Source organism: Panicum virgatum, chromosome 4K (assembly GCF_016808335.1).
Source record: "Panicum virgatum strain AP13 chromosome 4K, P.virgatum_v5, whole genome shotgun sequence".
Classification (NCBI taxonomy): domain Eukaryota; kingdom Viridiplantae; phylum Streptophyta; class Magnoliopsida; order Poales; family Poaceae; genus Panicum; species Panicum virgatum.
The window spans coordinates 45,137,547-45,155,659 of record NC_053139.1 but is presented as its reverse complement, the minus strand read 5'-3'; the positions used below and the strand labels follow the sequence as shown (position 1 = coordinate 45,155,659).

The 18,113-nt window shown below is 46.9% G+C and overlaps 2 protein-coding genes and 1 pseudogene across 3 annotated transcripts; 2 read left to right on the top strand and 1 right to left on the bottom strand.

Moving 5' to 3' along the window:
- Positions 1-1,672: 1,672 nt before the first annotated feature.
- Positions 1,673-7,071, top strand: LOC120704319 (replication protein A 32 kDa subunit C-like). Of its 2 annotated transcripts, XM_039988668.1 has the most exons (11): positions 1,673-1,899; positions 1,978-2,118; positions 2,218-2,315; positions 2,403-2,444; positions 2,600-2,677; positions 3,775-3,853; positions 3,940-4,200; positions 4,490-4,572; positions 5,705-5,773; positions 5,865-5,930; positions 6,816-7,071. In XM_039988668.1, the coding sequence occupies exons 1-11, from the start codon at positions 1,786-1,788 to the stop codon at positions 6,823-6,825; spliced, it is 1,041 nt and encodes a 346-aa protein (XP_039844602.1). In that variant the 5' UTR covers positions 1,673-1,785; the 3' UTR covers positions 6,826-7,071. The 2 variants fall into 2 exon arrangements, with proteins under 2 accessions (XP_039844602.1, XP_039844601.1); XM_039988667.1 differs by lacking the exon at positions 6,816-7,071 and having other exon boundaries at positions 1,674-1,899; positions 5,865-6,252.
- Positions 7,072-9,286: 2,215 nt separating this feature from the next.
- On the bottom strand, positions 9,287-11,509 carry LOC120704318 (probable receptor-like serine/threonine-protein kinase At5g57670). Its single transcript, XM_039988666.1, has 6 exons — positions 10,906-11,509; positions 10,653-10,810; positions 10,470-10,549; positions 10,233-10,368; positions 9,982-10,134; positions 9,287-9,644 (listed from the first exon to the last, which is right to left on the bottom strand). The coding sequence occupies exons 1-6, from the start codon at positions 11,372-11,374 to the stop codon at positions 9,468-9,470; spliced, it is 1,173 nt and encodes a 390-aa protein (XP_039844600.1). The 5' UTR covers positions 11,375-11,509; the 3' UTR covers positions 9,287-9,467.
- Positions 11,510-14,622: 3,113 nt separating this feature from the next.
- On the top strand, positions 14,623-16,527 carry LOC120704317 (annotated as a pseudogene).
- The last annotated feature ends 1,586 nt before the right edge of the window (positions 16,528-18,113 follow it).

Here is an 18,113-nt window from a genome sequence, read left to right as displayed (position 1 = left end):
AATGGATGGGTTGGCGTGAGTTGTTTTGGAAAAGTGTCCGGCAGCTGTGCCGTGTGCTACGGCGGATGAGGAGTCCGGTAGCAACATAAAATTGGGATCCTGTGTGGATCAACACTACGTGTTACTCAATGCAAGATAATTGCTTTTGAAAATCCCTTTCTTTCAAATAAACCCCTGCATAAAATTTAGCTTTCCGCAAATTAAACTCTAGCTTTATCCTTGATTTACCATGTGCATTATATTCTGTTTATATTCCCTCCGTGGGTGTGGTTGGACTTGCTGAGGACGTTTGTACTCACCCCATTCTTAATTTTTACAAAGGAAGACCCAGACTACGTTTCCGAAGACGTTGAGTAGGGGTTCCGTCTCCACCCAACCTTGTCTGTGGATAGGGTCACCCGCAGGGAGCTCCGTATGGCGCAAGACTCTGATAACCTCTTCGTAGTTAATATCGTTGTGTGGGTTTTAGTTGTTATCCTCGCGATAGTGGCGCTTCACTGCCCATTACCGCGTAGAGTTGTACGGTGATGTACCATCTGATGTAATAAATGTGTTATCAGGCTCCTGGGACTGATATTTGTATCATATTTAAGTCTTCTCTTATGAACGCTTCAGTTAGTATGCCTAAAAATCAGAATTTTTTTGGGCAAAAAAGAACAGCCTTTTGGATTAGCAAAATCGACATGTGATCTGTCACAAACTCAAATACATGGAAGGTAACTTCCAATTTCAGTTCTGTTTTTTGGTCGCAAACAGCCTATGGAAGAGATAAGCTACCGTTAACTATGCAGCCTTCAAGATGAGGATGTAAGGATAAAGTCATCTTCACGGAGTACCCAGTATCAAGACCTAATACCCATAACTCAAACTGATCAATTTTCTAAGAAAGTGTATGGTTTATAGAAAAGAAAAAAAATGAGACGAAGCAAAATAAGGCCAAGCAAAATCTCTATTGCGCAAAGAATGAGCCAGGAGACATACGCAGGCCCCGTTTAGTTCAAAAATCAAAATTCTAATTTTTTTTCCGGCACCTGCATGGAGACTTAAATCTAGACGGAATAAAAACGCATTACGACTGCTGCCTGTAAATCGCGAGACGAATCTAATGAACCTAATTAGGCCGTAATCGGACGCTAAATTGCTACAGTAAACAACCTCTGATGCCGGATTAATTAGGCTCATTACATTTGTCTCGCGATTTACATACGAGTTCTGTAATTTATTTTATGATTAATTTTTGTTTAATACTTCAAACATAAAAAGATGACTTTTCAAAAATTTTACGGAACGCAACTAAACACGGCCCCATTGTAGAGCTCTCACCCATTGTATGCCCTTGCAGCCGCCGGCAATTCAAACAAATCGGCTCTCCCTCCCTGTTCTTCACGAGGGGGCCGGCGGTGAAGAGTACCCGCCGTCCGATTCCTTCCCTCCCGTGACGCGTCTCGCGTCTCGGCCTCTTGCTCGAGCTGACGTCGCTGTCTCGCTGAATAGCGGGGCCACGCAGTTGGGCGCGCCACGTCTGTGGACCGCAAAACTACCTCGCTGACAAGCGGCCCCGGATTGGAGCGCGGGTCCCACGCTGCCCCCTATGCACTGCACCGTGACAGCTGTCCAACTTGGACCTTTTTACCCCCGCCCGGCACCCGCTTGCCGCGGCGGCGAATCCATTCCTTTTCGATTTTTCCCGCTCAAACAACCGCCGCCCCGCTCGATCAAATCCCCTCCTCGTCGTCATCGTCCCCACCGAAGCCGCAGTAGCGCACCCGCGCCGACGCGAGCGCGATGGCCGCCGCGGCTTACTCCTACTTCGCCGGCCCGGCCATCATGCCGTCGCAGCGCGCCGTCGCGGCGAACGACAACTCCGCCGCCGCCTCCGCCGCTCCTTCCCCGACCAAGGTCCGTGACCCTCGTGACCCCGCTTTCCACCTCCCCCTCTCCGCCGAACCCTAACCCCATGCGCCTCTCCGTTCTCAGTCGCGGGACCCCCGCTTCTCCGGATGCGCGCCCGCCACCGTCCGCCACATCGCCCGCTCCTTCGCCGCCGCGGCCGCGGCCGCCGATACTGCCGGCGGCGGCGACCCCGTCATCTCCATCGACGGCGTCGACGCCACCAACGTAAGCCCCCTCGCGCCTCGAAGTCCCCCGTAGCGTTGCATCCGTGTGGCTTCGGTTAACTCCGCGTTCCTCTGAAAAATCCCCAACTCGTGCGTTTAGGTTTGTGTTCTGGGGAGGGTGGTGAGCTTGGTGAACATGGAGGCTGCCGTGCAATTCATGCTCGACGACGGCACTGGGAAGATCGCCCTGGTGCGGTGGTGAGTTGCGATTAGTGTCCCATGTTTTTTTTTTCTAGACGCAGTGATGATCTTATACGGTATGTGACATTTTTTACTGGAACGCAGGATCACTGACCAGATGGATGCTAACGAGGTGGCTTTTGTCCAGTATGTCTATGTGGTGTTGATAGGCTCTGAGATGTGTTCAGTTTAACTGTTTTAGTATTAGTATTAGCTTTCTAGAAGTCATTTGGCATTTAGCCTTTTGCTCTTGGGAAACTGATTTGATATAGTTATTATTTACCTGGCTGGTGTGTATGAAGGAATGGAGTGTACCTCAAGGTTCAAGTCACTCTCGTAGGGTTTAAAGCTAAGCAGCAGGGTTTTGCTCGCTCTATCAGGTGAAGAATCTAAGTTTCTTTGGTATTTATGGTCTTTCTCCCTCTGTTTCTGTACACATAAATTTGGTTATATTTATAATTCAGGCAGAGTGCTTGTCTTGTTTGCGAAGTTTTATCGATATAATTTGTTGCTGTAAGATGGAGCTTCAATGTTCATAGAACATGTTGAGTCTGTTTACTGTGTCTCAAAAAATTTTTGTTCCAAAGTTTTGTTTGCGAACAAAGCTTGAATGCTGTTTGTACGGTAAACCTTTTATTTCCTTTTCAGTGAGATAAGGTTTATCATTTGAATGGAATGCTAGCCTTGTTATTAGGATATTCTGATCAGAAACAGAGTGGAGAACTGCAAACAATCATTCTTTTGAGGAAGGTGTAAGGGCAAGTGGATATAATTTTTATAGGCTTTGCCTCAATTGTCTCTTTTATTGTTGTCCACCACTGCGCACCTTACAATTTGGTTGAGACCATGGCTTTGCTCATACTAATTATTTCTGGGCTGTAACCAGTTATCTTGCATATGATCGTTAATTTTTTATTATTGGATGAAACTGACATTAGAACTTAGAAGGTCGCATGTGATTTCATTTATTAATTGTCTGGAAAATGAGCTCTGTCTTGTCATTGTGCTTGTTCCTGTATTTCTCAGTTTGTCACTTTCTCTAGTGTATTCACACTCTTCTTTGTGCCTGCATTTGGCTGGGGTTGATTTAAAGCTGTGCTGGTTACATTTTGTAGTGACTGATAAGCACTGTTGAAGTATTGATAATATCTCCATAGTTTACACTAAAGAACTGTATTGTAATTACATTCCTTGTGCACCTCCTTCCTTTGGTTTGATTTTCTGAAGCCTAGTGCCAGCTGAAATATCATCCAAGCTGGAATTTTGATTTATTAATATTCTCTATGCATTCTTATTACATTCGCAGTGCAGAATGTGACGAGTAACTGATCTGTAGAAATCTAGCTTATTATTGCAGTGTTCGTTTATGAATACTTGAGGAAACCAAATTATTTCTTGCCATGTCTAGTCTGTAAGGACCAATACTTGTTTCAGCTACTTACAACTAGTACTTAGATTGTTGTAATGTGTTTTACAGGCCTGTTACCAATTTCACTGAAATTGTGCTGCATTTCATTGAATGTATGCATGTGCATTTGGAAAATGTCCGGCCAAAGGTAATTAGAGCGAATGACTCAATTTGTGACAGTTCTATTTTGATAATCTGAGAAAGCACAAACGGTTATTTCCTTTTCATCTGTAGATGCAAGGTCAACTCCCTCGCGCTGTTCAAACAAATGCATCTACTCATGAGATGCAAGGACAAGTCCCTCACACAGTTCAAACAAACACACCTGCTTGTACACCTTTTTCTGGTGGAGTAAGAGAGCATCAAGTTCATTTTTCTTCTGAAGTAAACCAAGGGCGATTTCCTCCATCAGTTCAAACAAACACATCTACTCATGTACCCTTTTCTGGTGGAGTGAGAGAACAGCAAATTCATTTTACTCCTCGATCAAACCAAGTAAGAAATCGTTTTATTCTCACTTTTTGGAGTTCCTTGCTAAAGGAGAATAGCAGAATCTATGAGTTAATTCATGTTAGGGATCTGAATCTGATTGTGTTGATCCTGATCTGCAAATTTACACTTGAGCATTATGGTATTATGAATTTAGTTTATTGCCTGTGGTAGCATTTTTTATCACTGTCTTTAGTTTTATCCACCAATTTATATCCATAACTGCCCTTTTGTTGGGTAAGTATGTTTACCTCTTATGTGTAACTGATTGTTTAAGATAGTTGTTATTGTTCAGTTTTCAGCTCACCCAGGTACTGGTGTACAGCTGAATGGTCTGCACAGAATGGTTTTGGAAGTTATGCAACAACCAGATATACTGTAAGTTCTACTTTGCTGAAAACTGTGAGTAAATGATAAAGATATTAAAAGCTTCGAAATTGATAAGCCCTATGCCCTAATCCCAATCAGTGGTTGCAAGCCAATTCCAGCCTTACATCCTTAATGCTTTTTTGGTGCCTTGCATGTAGGAATCTTTTGGTGTGTTCCAAAAAGAAACTACCCTTTTCTTGTAAATATACATAAACTACTTGGATGTTAAAAGTTTAGTAAAGAGAATATGGACTGGCATTGATTCATGAGAGAGAATAGAGTTGCATTCTTGTTTCTTTTGAGCGAAAGGAGTAGCTGAGTAACATTTCGTTTTTGACCAAAGAGCTCTTGGCCAGCTTTATTAAAGCTTAAAATCAATGTATTGATGTTATTACATCTTTTGAGATTTAAATGAATATGATGTTTTGCTGCTTTGGCTTCGGTAAATCTCCACTACTCTTGATATTGTAAAGTGATGCTGAGCTATGCTGTTAGTTCAAGGTCTGGTTACATAAACAGCAAAAATAACCCTGTAATAACATGGAAAGGCTCTAATCATAATGCACATAAAAAAGTGGTTCGGTGCCTACGTCTTGTGTATTCATGCAAGCAATGTGTCGTGAAGTAAGCTGTAACTATATTATGGAGCCTCACAAAGAATCAAGTAATCTAATGGTTGCTTGATCCTTTTGTTTGAAGTCTTTTCTATAAATAACTCATGTGACTGTTTGAGCTGTTTCAAGTGATATTTGTCAAATCTATAGTATGGTACTTGTTTGGGGGTCTTCTGAATTTTCAAGCATTAAGGCTTCTTTGATTTGTCTCCTACTTTTTACTTTCAGTCACAACAAAATTCCATGTGTTCCCAGTTTTGCGTTGGGCATATTTTCCGTATGTATTGGGTATCTTGCCAGGCAGAAATCTTGTTTTGGGACGGGAGGGATATCTTATTGACTCTGTTATTTATTTTGTTCTTGTTGTCCTTTAACAGCTACATGAGTACATGACTTAATGCTGATTTGCCCAACTTAGAGTCTTAGATGCCTAGTATTTAAATACTGATTTCCATGCAACTATTCTTGTTTTGGAGTTCTGAATTGACCATGCCTCCACTGTTGACCATGCCTCCACTATTACTCAGCGCAAATGAAAATGGGGTACATGTTGATGAAGTGGCGAGGAGACTTGGAATGCCAAGAGCACAAATTCTGTATATACCCTTCCCTCGCCCCTCCTATTTCAACACATGCATTGATGCATATGCGTAATGCCGAGTATTAATCTTACCTTTAAATCTGCAGGGCCACTGCTGTGCAGCTGGTCGACTGGGCCTGCATTTATTCCACCATCGATGACTATCATTTCAGGTCTCTTTTAAATGGCTGATCGATGCAATCATCTTCGAGACTAGTATAACAATATATGAGATTCGTTCCAGTTTATAGGGATTGAACAGCTGCATGTATATGCTTTGAGTATCCATGTCTAGCGCACACATTTTCATTTTGTACATATAGCACTCATGTGTTAGTGGCCAAGCAGATTACTCAGACATGCATATCGATTAGAATGCTAACCATTAGCATGTGGAAGTTGCTGGATGGACCTGCTTAGTACTGTTTGCTTGTTTTTTTTAAAAAAAATTTGAGTACTGAGATATACAATGATATCTTCTCATCCATTTCTTTCCATGCTTATCTAGCCCCCCTTTTTATGCTTATGAGTTATGAACTTATGATGAGATCTTACCCATTTTATTTTTAGTATGTTTACTCTGGAGATAAACTTGGTGTTCACCATTCATTTCAGCCTCTCTCTCTTTTTTTTTCATTTGGTTGGTAATTTTTTGCCTGGTGTTTGCAGTTGAACCTGCGTTTCAAATATAGTATTTCTGTCTTGCCCTATTCAAATGCCATGGGATTGAATAAGAAACAGTTAGAAACTTAGAATGAATCAAATAATAGGGGTTTGGTCTGAAAATTTCACTGTTCAAATTGTAAGGTCAACCATTTCAGTTGGTCTTACACCCATATGTTGAACACATTCTCTTCTATTTAGGCCACCTTGTCAAAATAAGTCTTTATCTGCTCTGGACAATAATTGTGCACAATAGCTTCCTAAGTATGCTCACCTAAGCTAGGATTTTGAGTATCCATCTACTGATCAGAATTGTATATGTGCTATCCTAAAAAAGGATTCTTAATTTTCCTATCTAATCAATACCAGTTTGCTAACCTTGGAACCTTCTACAGGCTATGCTAGATCCTTCGGCATTATATTTACTCTGAAGATGGCATATAATAGCTCTTCGTGCATTGAATGAAGTGTGCATAGAAACAAGTGTTGTGGGTGACGTCTTAAAACACATCCTGCATTAGCTATACTGTACTGAACGTTCTGGTGCCGTTTGATGTTTGGTATCTGTCCGATGTTTGTTCCTAAATCTCACTCACATCAGTAAATAATATTTTTAGAGTTGTGCATGATATGATACATCTGCACCAGGTCCATACTGTGCTTTTGTCCAGGTCATTGTTTTTTATTTTTTTTATCTTCTGATTATCCAATGTTTTGTAGCTGTATACTCACGAACATGTTTCCTTGTTCAACATGCATAGAACCCATTATATAGATGAAATAAGACATTATCATAGTCAAATAGGCAATTACATCAGGGTGTCATTTTCCAGGCTCCTAGCACGTTTAGTTTCCTTGAACCTGCCAGCACATTTGGTTTCCTTGAACCCTGCCAGCACATTTTGTTTGATTGCCCCATAGTATTCCGAACCATTAAAAGAATTACAAGCAGCCACCTGTACATGTTTCTGGAATTTTTTTGATAGAATACTAGCTTATATCCTAATGCCTTTTAATGCAATTCGAGTCAAATATTTGTACATTCACCCATGTACCAGAATTATTGATCAAAAGTCCTTACCAAGTTACCATAGATTTCCGAAATGAATGTCATAAATTAGCTTGCTGATATTGACACTATCTCAATACTATATTTGTTTTTTTGGTTGGCTTATTTGCATCTGATGCATCAGCAAGGAAATTAGGCCAATAAAAAAACAAATCTTTTTTTTGTTTTTTGATGTTGTAATCCAAACAGTTAAGCTGTATTTAAGGAAAAGCATGGTACCCTTGTTGAACAACACCTTTCATTCCTGTGCTGTGGAACATTAGCTGCTGGTCTGGTGGACTGTCAACAGCAGTTAACCATCAGGCAGCCCATATCTAGCATTTTAGTTGGTGCAGCTGTGCAACAGATGACCATGGGAATTGTTCGTCTTTAAATTGTTAATGAGATAGAGATGCCTAATTTGCTGACTCTTGGATGAGGTCATGCCGAGGTTCTTAGAAAATATGGATTTATTTTCTTTGACGCAGGCGCTCCTTGGAAATGTTTGCTTGTGATTTCCCTATTCCACGTCATTATAATTTTTGCCATGTTGTTTAGGCAGCGGAAACAATTCCAGTTTGGTTTGAACTTTGCCAACCATGCGTACTGAGCATCTGTGCATAGGACACGGTGGGTTTGACTGTGCTCCAGCACTGAACCCCCTCGCTTGTCGTTTGCAACAAGCAAGGTCCTGTTTCTTTCCCAATAGGTCAGACACTGCACGCTTGGATGTGCATTGGCCATGTGTTGCCCTTATCTGGGTTTGGGTACCTAAACCCCCTAATAAAACAGCGAAGATATTATTCCCTCCCGGACAGTGGCGACACGTAAAAAAGGGTCACGAAATCCTGCTCCTTTCCATCACCGGTCACGTGATTCTTTTCTTGGCTCGCTCACTTCCTCTCTCAACTGAACTCCCTATTCTAGGAGCCACTGTACTCTGCCAGAGGACTTCTCTACTGTATTACTGCAGTTTGCAGGCCAAATCATTTGGCAGAACGTCCAAGGAAGCAGGCCCCGAGAAAAAGGCTTCGAGATCGAGTGCCAACTCCACTATTCATGTTACTGTACTCGCACCACAATTGTACTTGAAGAACACGCACCGAATACTAATCTTTTCTAGAACCAATGCACACTCGATTGGGCCATTGTACGCGTGGAAACCGGAGTCCGGAGCAGTACTCCACTCTAGCTAGCACTCCACCATGTAATCGTTTTCTAAACATAACCCCTCTCCTCCCTGCCCTTCTTCAGAGGGAGTTGCTTGCCGAGCTCCAGACACGCTCAACAACTTCCATAACCTTGGAAAGATGGGCATCAGCAGCCGCTACTCCCATAGGATCCTTGACCCTTCGCCTTTCCCCATGGCATCGCAGGAGCAAGCGTCCAAGCCCTGACGCGGAGCCCAGCTGCCCGGGCAATGCCGGCCGTGTCCTTGGGGCGCTGGCTGCGGGCACGTATCCCGGCTTTACCGGGCACAACTCGACCTGTCCCAAACTGCCACCGCGCCACGGCAACCGCTTGCTTGCCCCTCGCCGCAGCCCCCAGCCAGACCAGGTCGCCACCACTTGGCATTGGCAGCAGCTAACCACCCGCCCGGTGGCCGGGGAAGCGGCGCACCCCACAACTGCCCACTAAATTAGTGTCACGCGCCCGGTCACCTTCGTCCCACTGTAACCCAACTGATGCTGCAACCTGACAAAGTGACAAGTCAGCCTGTCAGCGCCGGCCGACGAAATCTCAGTTCGCCTCCGGCTATTTCGGCTCATGATCGCCCGTATTACGCGCGGCAAAGTACAGTCTTTTGATGTGTGTCTGTATGTGTGGATCATGTCACGATCAATGGACTACTGATTGGCACTGTAGTACTTCCTTTTCGTATTCGTACACCGACGGTTGACGAAGATAACCTTTGTATGTACAAGTGGGCCCACCCTACGTGTAGGACGGCTAGCAAAAAAAAATCACATCAGAATTTGTGTTTAGGTTATGACGCATGCTAATTGCTCGTGGTCGATGAAGACGAAGAGGGGGACGGGGTGTTGAACTCCTCATCTTCTTCATCCTCCTCGTCGTCGAGGTCGTCGAACCACCACGGCTCCTCCTCATCGTCGGCTGCCTCCGGCATCGCCCAGCGGTCGTGCCGGATCTCGCCGCCTTCCAAAAGCTCCAGCACCTGCCACCATCAGCGTTAATCCACGGACCACCTCATTACATTACCACTAATGCCACAACCGTTACAGGTAAATTAAGCAACGGAGGAGTGGTTTGTGGTGGGTCACTAGTAAGCTTCACGCATGGAGACGTGTGCTTCGGGCGCCCTGCCACGGACGCCGGCCCTAAACTACGGCTAAATTTACCTCGAAACGCTAACAAAAAACCCTGCAAGTTGACAGTAATGTAGGCTGAATTCCAGCCTAAGCACAGTGCTCCGGAAGCAGACAAGCACTGTTGCGTTGTTAAGGCGCATACGGTGACCTGCCACTTCGGATTGAGCTGCTGACCCCACGCACCTCGGTCATGGACGGCCGCCACGTCGCCGGCGCCCGGACGCACAGCGACGCCACGAACGCGACCCGCCTCGCCTGCTCGCCGTCGTAGTCGCCGCCGAGCCTCGGGTCCACCAGGGCGTCGACCTTGCCGCCGTCGGCCAGCAGCGGCCGGGCCTGCACGAATAATTCACGAGCGGTTTCTTTCAGCGATCACCGATCGGTGGTGTGCTGGTTGGAAAAGCGTGCGCTGCAGGTGGCGACGTTTCTCTTACCCAGCTGAGGAGGCTCCGGTGGCTGCCGTCCACCGGCTTCCGGCCGGTCACGAGCTCCAGGAGGAAGACGCCGAACGCGAACACGTCCGTCTTCTCGTCGACGATGCCGTGCGTGTAGTACTCCGGCGCCAGGCACCTGATCACCAAGAAACCACCCACGCCGTCGTCATTTCATCCCCATGGCCATTATTCGCCTTCGTTTCGTTCTTGGTTCGATCACGAGCAAGTCAGGATTACCCGAAGGTGCCTTCGATGGGCGCGATCGCCCGGTGCGTCCACTCCGACGGCAGCCACTTGGCGAGCCCAAAATCAGAAATCTGCAACGTGAAGGTGAGGGAGGGCGATCAAAATTCAGTCACTTTCTAATGATTTTGGGTGCGGAATCACGAGCGAAGTATGGAGTCTGGACACGGCACGCACCTGGGGCTGGAGGTCGTCGGTGAGCAGGACGTTGGAGGCCTTGATGTCCCGGTGGATGATCCGCCTCTGGCAACCCTTGTGCAGGTACTCGAGCCCCCTCGCCGTGCCCACCGCAATGCCGCGCCGCGCCGCCCACCCCATCGCCGGCGACGCCTCGTCTGCCGATCACCATGCAAGAAACCGTCAGGCGCTGCGCATTCATTCACTCGCCAAACCGCTGCCGTTGGCGGTTGTAATGCTTTGTGTACCATACCGTGAAGGTTGGCGGCGACGGAGCCGCGGCGGGAGAACTCGAAGACGAGGTAGAGGTCGCGGTCGACGCAGCAGCCCAGGAGGGCGCACACGTTGGGGTGGCGCGCGTGCCCCACCGTGCCGAGCTCCGCCAGGAAGTCCCGCTCCCGCCGCTCGCACGCCGACGCGCCCATCAGGCGCTTCACCGCCACGGCGCGGCCGCCGGGGAGCTCGCCGCGGTACACCTCCGAAGACCCGCCCCGGCCCACCAGGTTGCCCTCGTGGAAGCCGCCGGTGGCGCGGTTGATCTCATCGTAGGAGAAGCACCGCCACGCGGGCCTGTGAGGCGGGGACTCCGGCGACGGCTTTTCCTTCGCTTCTTCACCAGCGTCGGCGGCGGGCGCCGCGGGCTTGGACGGTGACCGGTGGCCGCCGATGGAGAGCAGCAGCCTCTTGAAGCTGCCGCTGCTCCGCAGGTACAGCGGCTTCATCTCTCCTCTGGCCACGGCAATACCGGAGATGTGGAGGGAGAGCACGGCGATCAAAGCAGACGAGGAGCAGCAGGAGGAGGGAAATGGGAGCGGGCATTGATGGGCAGTAACGGCGAGGGGGGGGGGGGGGGGGGGGGGGGGGGGGGGGGGGGTTCGCGAGTGTCGCGGGAGGCCTGAGCGAGTGAAGGCGACGGGCGTTTTGTGGACGGAGGCGGCGGTCCCGGCCCCGGCCCGGGGTGGGGGTGGGGTGGGCGCGGCGCTCGCTGGTCCGGACTCGGACAGGACCCCGGCGGTTGCGCTGCCAGCAGACGCAGCACCACCAGCAGAGCCAGAGCTCAGGGTTCAGTTCAGCTCGAGCCTTCAGGACACCTCAGCGGCTCAGCCTGTCCGCGAGCTGAGCTGAGCTGACCCCGACACCGCATTTCCGAGTTCACCTAGGACACAGAGCTGTCAAAATCCATGCCGTGAAATCATGATCACCGCGAGCTCGCCGCGCTCCGAGCGGAGCCTCGCTGTCGCGTGCGCCCGGGCCCGGCGGCGTGCCGCGACGGCGATCGGGGCGTCGAATCTCAAACCGGAAGCTTTGTCTGAATATCAACCGTTCGCCATAACTCTTGACTGACGTGCGGCTGTACAACCCCCATTGACAAACACACGCGTTTCCGTGCAAGTTTTACTTCTTTTTCTTCCGATTTTTCTCAAGTGAAGTCCACGGATGGCGCGGCCATGGAACAGGTTCAGAACTTCAGGTGGGTGTGACTGGGCTGGTTGGCCGGGCTGTGAGACTGAGCAGTGAGCAGGGAGAGGGTGGGGCGGCGGCGGTTGCTTATGAACAAGGGAAGGAAGCGAAGCGGGCGCTCTCTGCACGGGGGGGATCGAAGCCAAGGGCCTTTCTGCTGGCTTCTGCCACCGATTCCACTGCGCAAAAGGGCAAAAGGGAGCTCCTCCCCGTGCCGGCCGGCCTGCTGACACCGACGGCCGACGGCGGTGCCAACCGAGCTCTCGATCCACAGTGCGGGGATAACTCTTACTCTTATCAGTGTCACGTCTCTAGAAATGAAAAAAAAGGAGAAAAATCTGCGTTACAGCTTACAGTGTCAAGCGTGTCCTTGCCATTGCCCGTAGCCTCGTACTGCCACAGTGACCAAAGATCGTCGTCAGGTATACTGGTGCGAAGGGCGATGTTTTTTTCTGGGGCTGTTTCTGGGCCGCATTAGTTTATGGGTATAATCTGGGAGAACAAGCAGCAGAGCCCATTAGGCTATGGGCTTAATTTAGGTGTACCTTTCGGTTGGCCCAGATGCTTAGGAAGTGGGTAACTATTTCATGCCGGGCTTGCTTCCTTCAACCGATTGATGCGCCGATATCAGATTTGTACCAACCGCAGAAAAGCAGGCGGACGATTCCAAACGATTAGCTTTTGAAATTCACATTGAGCTAGCGAAAAGAGTCGCTAGCTCTAGGGGTGCAGCAGTCATGTACCAGAGGTGTTTGTGGAAATTCCCATGAGAAAATATGCTCAAATTGTTTGATACTCCAAATAGCTACAAAAAATGCTCTAGCGGTGCTGTATTTAGCATTTTGTACAACTCCCTAGATTGGATCGCGATTATATCCGAATAAGAGGTACATGTAATAAAAATGGGTTTCTAATATTTAGATAAAACCTTCTAGTTTGGATCGTGATAAAAAACAAAAGAAAATTTTCACTTTGGTCTGCCAATATTTTACACATAATCCTCTATTTTGGATCGTGATTAATAATTGCGATCCAATATATTACAAGGGAACCTTTTATTTTTACAAAAGTAAAATAATCATTTTGATTCCTCAATTTTATTGGAAGGATCAAATTTATCCCTCAACTTTCAAATAGGACAATATAGTCATTCAATTTTCATTTTAGGGTCATACTCCTCCTTACACTGATATTATACACCATAATAACATGAGATACATGCAAAAAGTCTTTTTTTTCTTAGGCTTCTTTTTCATCTTCTTAATTTCCACTCTTCATGCAACCCGCAATACAATGTGATGCATGGATAAATAAAATTCTATATTTTCAATTTAACAGTTGTGACATTCAACTCCTAAATGCATTGATGCTCATGCCACTACACTGGTTTGTTTGCATTAGCAAATATATTTTAGTAATAGTAAACTGTTGAGGAATTTAGAAAGGAAAGAACAAGGGTAAAGAGATTTTTTTTGCATAAATCTCAAATTATTATGAAGTATAATATTGTCGGTGTCCTGACCCGGGGGTCCGGATCCCAACTAGTAAATGCTGCGTGTTTCCTCGTCCCAGATGATGATGCAAGAGGCAACACAGTAACGCACGGTTTATCCTGGTTCCGGCCGCGGGGCCGTACGTCCAGCAAAGGGGGTGTGCGAGGGCACTGTATTATCTTGCACCCGGAGTGCTTGTAGTAGGGGTTACAAGCGAGGCGAGAGAGGGAGGAAAGCTCCCAAGTCTCTACTAGAAATGGAATCGGTTGGGGTGAGTGCTCAGTGACCCCTGAACGTCCTCTTGGAAGAAAGGAGCCAGAGAGTGAGGGAGAGCAGCGAGACCAGAGAGACCAGCCAGCCCAAAAAGCCGAGATCCCCCGTTCGGTCAGCCCACCTCCTCCTTTTATAGTCATAAGGAAGGGCGGCGTACATGAGTGGGGCATGGAAGTCGTCGTTTTCCCCTAAATCGCGGGGGTACAGTGGTTGGACACTGTAGGAAGTACACTGTGGGAAGGCGGCGCGCGTCGCTGTTGTCCTGGATTTCGTCCTTGGTCCCGCGGGGATGGCGCCGGTCGTCCTGCAGTGCCCCGGCGGTAGTAATGGCGCGAGTCGGCCCCGGACCCTCTGGTCGGAGTGCGGGTGTGCACACTAGAAGGTCCGGGGGACACGTGACGTCGCCGGACCCCTTCCTCAGTGGGAGGCGGGTCCGGAAGGTCGGCGGGAGCAGTACCGAGCCTGTCTTGTCCCGCGTCGCAGGTCCCAAGGCGCTGCTACAGCGTCCGGGATGGCGGAGTGGTGACCAGAGTCAGCGGATGGGACCCCGGTCACATCTACTGTGGAAGTGGCGGCCTGACGCCGCCCGTCCTTTGAGCCGTGGTGGAGTGGCTGGCTTTTAATGCCTTCGTACGACGAGTGGTTGGGCGGCGGGGCTGTTTGTCCCTTGTGCCGAGGGGTGGCCTCGAGCGAGGCGGAGATGAGTCATTGAGGGAATTGCCCCCATTCCTTTTACCGGGAAATTCTTTGACAGTGTAAAATGCATCACTTTGATGACCAGGAGTTTTTAGAAAGTGTAATTGTTTCTGGCCACTTTGATGCATGATGCCATGGCTGTGTATTCATTGTTTTACCTATTTTGCAGCACGCATAGGGAATGGCGGAGGTTAATCTATCAACCTTCGCAGTCTCAGTTCTTCACAAGGCTGCATCCTTTGGCACTGACTGAGCTGTTGATGAGTTCAGGTCAGCATGGAATGTCAATAGAGAAGTTAAGAAATTAGAAAGGTCACTGAGATCCATCTGTGCTGTTCTAAGAGATGCTGAGAGCAAGCAGCACAATTCTCACGCGCTTCTGGAATGGCTGGACAACCTGAAAGATGCAGTATATGACATTGATGATATTTTAGATGACGTGGCTACTGAAGCTTTGGAGCATGAAGTCCACAAAGGTTTATTCACTCGAGCAAGACGTCTGCTTGCTTACCCATTTAGATCGAGTCACAAAATAAAAGAAGTGCGTGAAAAGCTTGATGAAATAGCAGCCAATAGAGCACAATTTGGATTAACCGAGAAGCCATTTGATAACCAGACATCTAGAAGCACCAACAGGGAAACACATTCCTTCATCACTGAGCCCAACATTGTTGGAAGAGATGGAGCTAAAAGTGAGATTGTTGCAAAGATTTTAACAGCTGCAGACTCTGCAAGTCCTTTGTCTGTCCTTCCTATTGTTGGTTTAGGAGGCATAGGCAAAACTGCACTGGCCAAACTGATTTACAATGATGTGCAGATTCCTAACAAGTTTGAAATGAAATTATGGGCATGTGTCTCTGATGTATTTGATCTTAACAAAATCTTGGATGACATAATACAATAGTCTACTGGTGAAAGCCACAAACATTTAAACCTGGACGTACTGCAGAGAATGTTATGTGAGCTTTTACGGGAAAAGAGATATTTCCTTGTACTAGATGATATGTGGAATGATAAGGTTAGTGACTGGGAAGAGTTACAAAGCATACTATCAAACAGTGGAAGGGGAAGTGTGATTATGGTTACCACACGACGCTCGGATGTTGCATCAATGGTGAAGACGATGGAACCATTTGATGTGGCAAAGCTACCACAGGATATGTGCATGCAAATATTTATTCGACATGCATTTAGAGATGAGGAAGACAAGGATCCCCAATTGTTAAAAGTTGGAAATTCCATTGTTGAGAAATGTTGTGGTATTCCCTTGGCAGCAAAGACTTTGGGTTCCCTATTGTCTAGTAGTCGAGATGTTGAAGAGTGGCAGAGTATTGAGGAAGACAGATTATGGAATGTTAAGCAAGACAACGATGGTATCCTGCCAGCACTAAAATTAAGTTATGATGCACTTCCATCACATCTACATGCATACTTTGCTTCCCTAATCCCTATCCACTTTCCCAAAAGGTTATGAGCTTTTCACAGAATCTCTTATTATATTTTGGATGGCATTGGGTTTGTTGCATAAAACTAGGGAAATTAAGGAAGAAATAACTACTGGAACAAAGTACTTGCATGAACTGCTTGGAAGATCTCTTTTTCAGGACCAATATGTTGTTTCTGACGGAACCATTCGGGCATGTAAAATGCATGATCTTATTCATGACCAGAAGACTGGAGTTTGAGGGATACATTGAGGCCAGCCTCAGGCATTTGTTGACATGGTTTTGTTTATGAGCTGCTCCACATAACAGGAGAATGGCTGGTGCATTTGTGGACAACTCATTGATGATCCTGTAAGCCTTGCTGGTCAGTTGGATAAGACCATCCCGGATGCAATCTACAACGAAAGGCCGCATCGGCCTCCATCTGGTTTCTTCATGGAACTTTGGCACTGAGAACATAGGGTAATCATTATTTGTGTATACTTGGAGCATACATTTAGCTCAATTCTTTTGGTAGCTAACCTTGCTCTTTGCCCCCTTTATTGGAACCCTGTTCATTATAAGAGTTTGCTATCTCATAGCTTAACGTTTTCCCCTTCCATCCAAAGTGGACATCCTAATCAACATAGGCGGAGCATCCCAGTTTGCAACACAGGAGGGTGTATTTTGAATTCCAGATGCGTGTGAGGGTGTACAGTTTGGAATTTGATTCTTGAATTCTGCCACGGTTAGCTGCTAGTCAAGTTGAAGTTTGTTGGTCCCGAATCTGAATGTTGACAAAAAAAATCCAGTTTTAAATGCACATGTTTTTGTTTAGGCATTTCTAATAATGATAATAAATAACCTTGGCCATCGTAATAGTTAGTTGACTTATCACTTAACCCTTTTCCCCTTCCCATCCCAGTTTAATCAACCTAATCAACACTGGAGCATCAAGAGTTTGCAACTATCAGAGCAGGATGCGTTATGAAATCCGCAGGTGACCTAGTGTGGACAATTTGAAATCTACTAAGGCCTTAGGTCCTGAGAGTTTATCCATATATTCGAAACCTGAAGGACCGAACAGGCGACCAGAGGGGGGGGGGGTGAATGGGAGCCTCAAATCCGATTTGAAAACGGAGAGAAAAAGGTCCCGATTGCACCCAATGCACCTCGGGCGATGAGTATCAGTACCGCATAGCTCAGAACGGCTATCGGCACTAGGAATACTCACACGTCAACCCAGAACACACACGCGGAAGAACAGCGGTGAGAGACTCGAGCAAAAACTCAGATGCGCAAAAACATGGAAACCGAACAAAGTTGAACACCCGAGAGGAAGTTACTCCAAGAACTTGAGCAGGAGGGTTAGTGCACAGTTAACATACATGGCTAGAAAAATGAGGAACAAAATTAACTGACACAAACACTACTAAACTATTGTTTTACTTTTTCTGGTTTTGATTAAGCAGGAAAAACAACAAGCAAACCTAAAGCTTGAAATAAATCTAGAGACAAACTATGAAACTAAGCCTAGAACACAAGCCTAGAAGAAGATCCACTACTTACACAGAGCCTAAAATAAATCTAGCAAAATCAACGGAAAAGGAAAAAGTGAGAGCAACATTTCACCAAGCACATTCCGGGTGAGAAATTGCTGATGAGGAATGAGTTCGATCTGCACCGGAATTTCCCACTCACACACGCTCGATGGAGACCTGCAATTCAATCACAAAACACCCACACGTGCTAACAAAAATGCTGAATTGAGATTTTCACAAACACCTTGCCTGCACCTGTGCCGCACTGTCCTCCAAGCGCTGCTTGCCACTGCTGCTGGGCGCAGGGGCGAAGCTACGAAGGCAGCAGTGGGTGCCGATGCACCCACGACAAAACCGAAAATCAGTGCTAACAATCAAAAAATTACAATGTACGCACCCCCCTTGGCCAATACCCTGCACCCACACGAGCCACCAAGACATCATGACGACTTCCAAGGCAAATCCAATTAAAGCATCACAATAGCTAGTTTGTCATTGGCGCACATTAAATCAGCTAGTGTTTCATTAGCCACAATATGGCTCCCCCTACAAGGGTGCAACTTTTGTGGACAT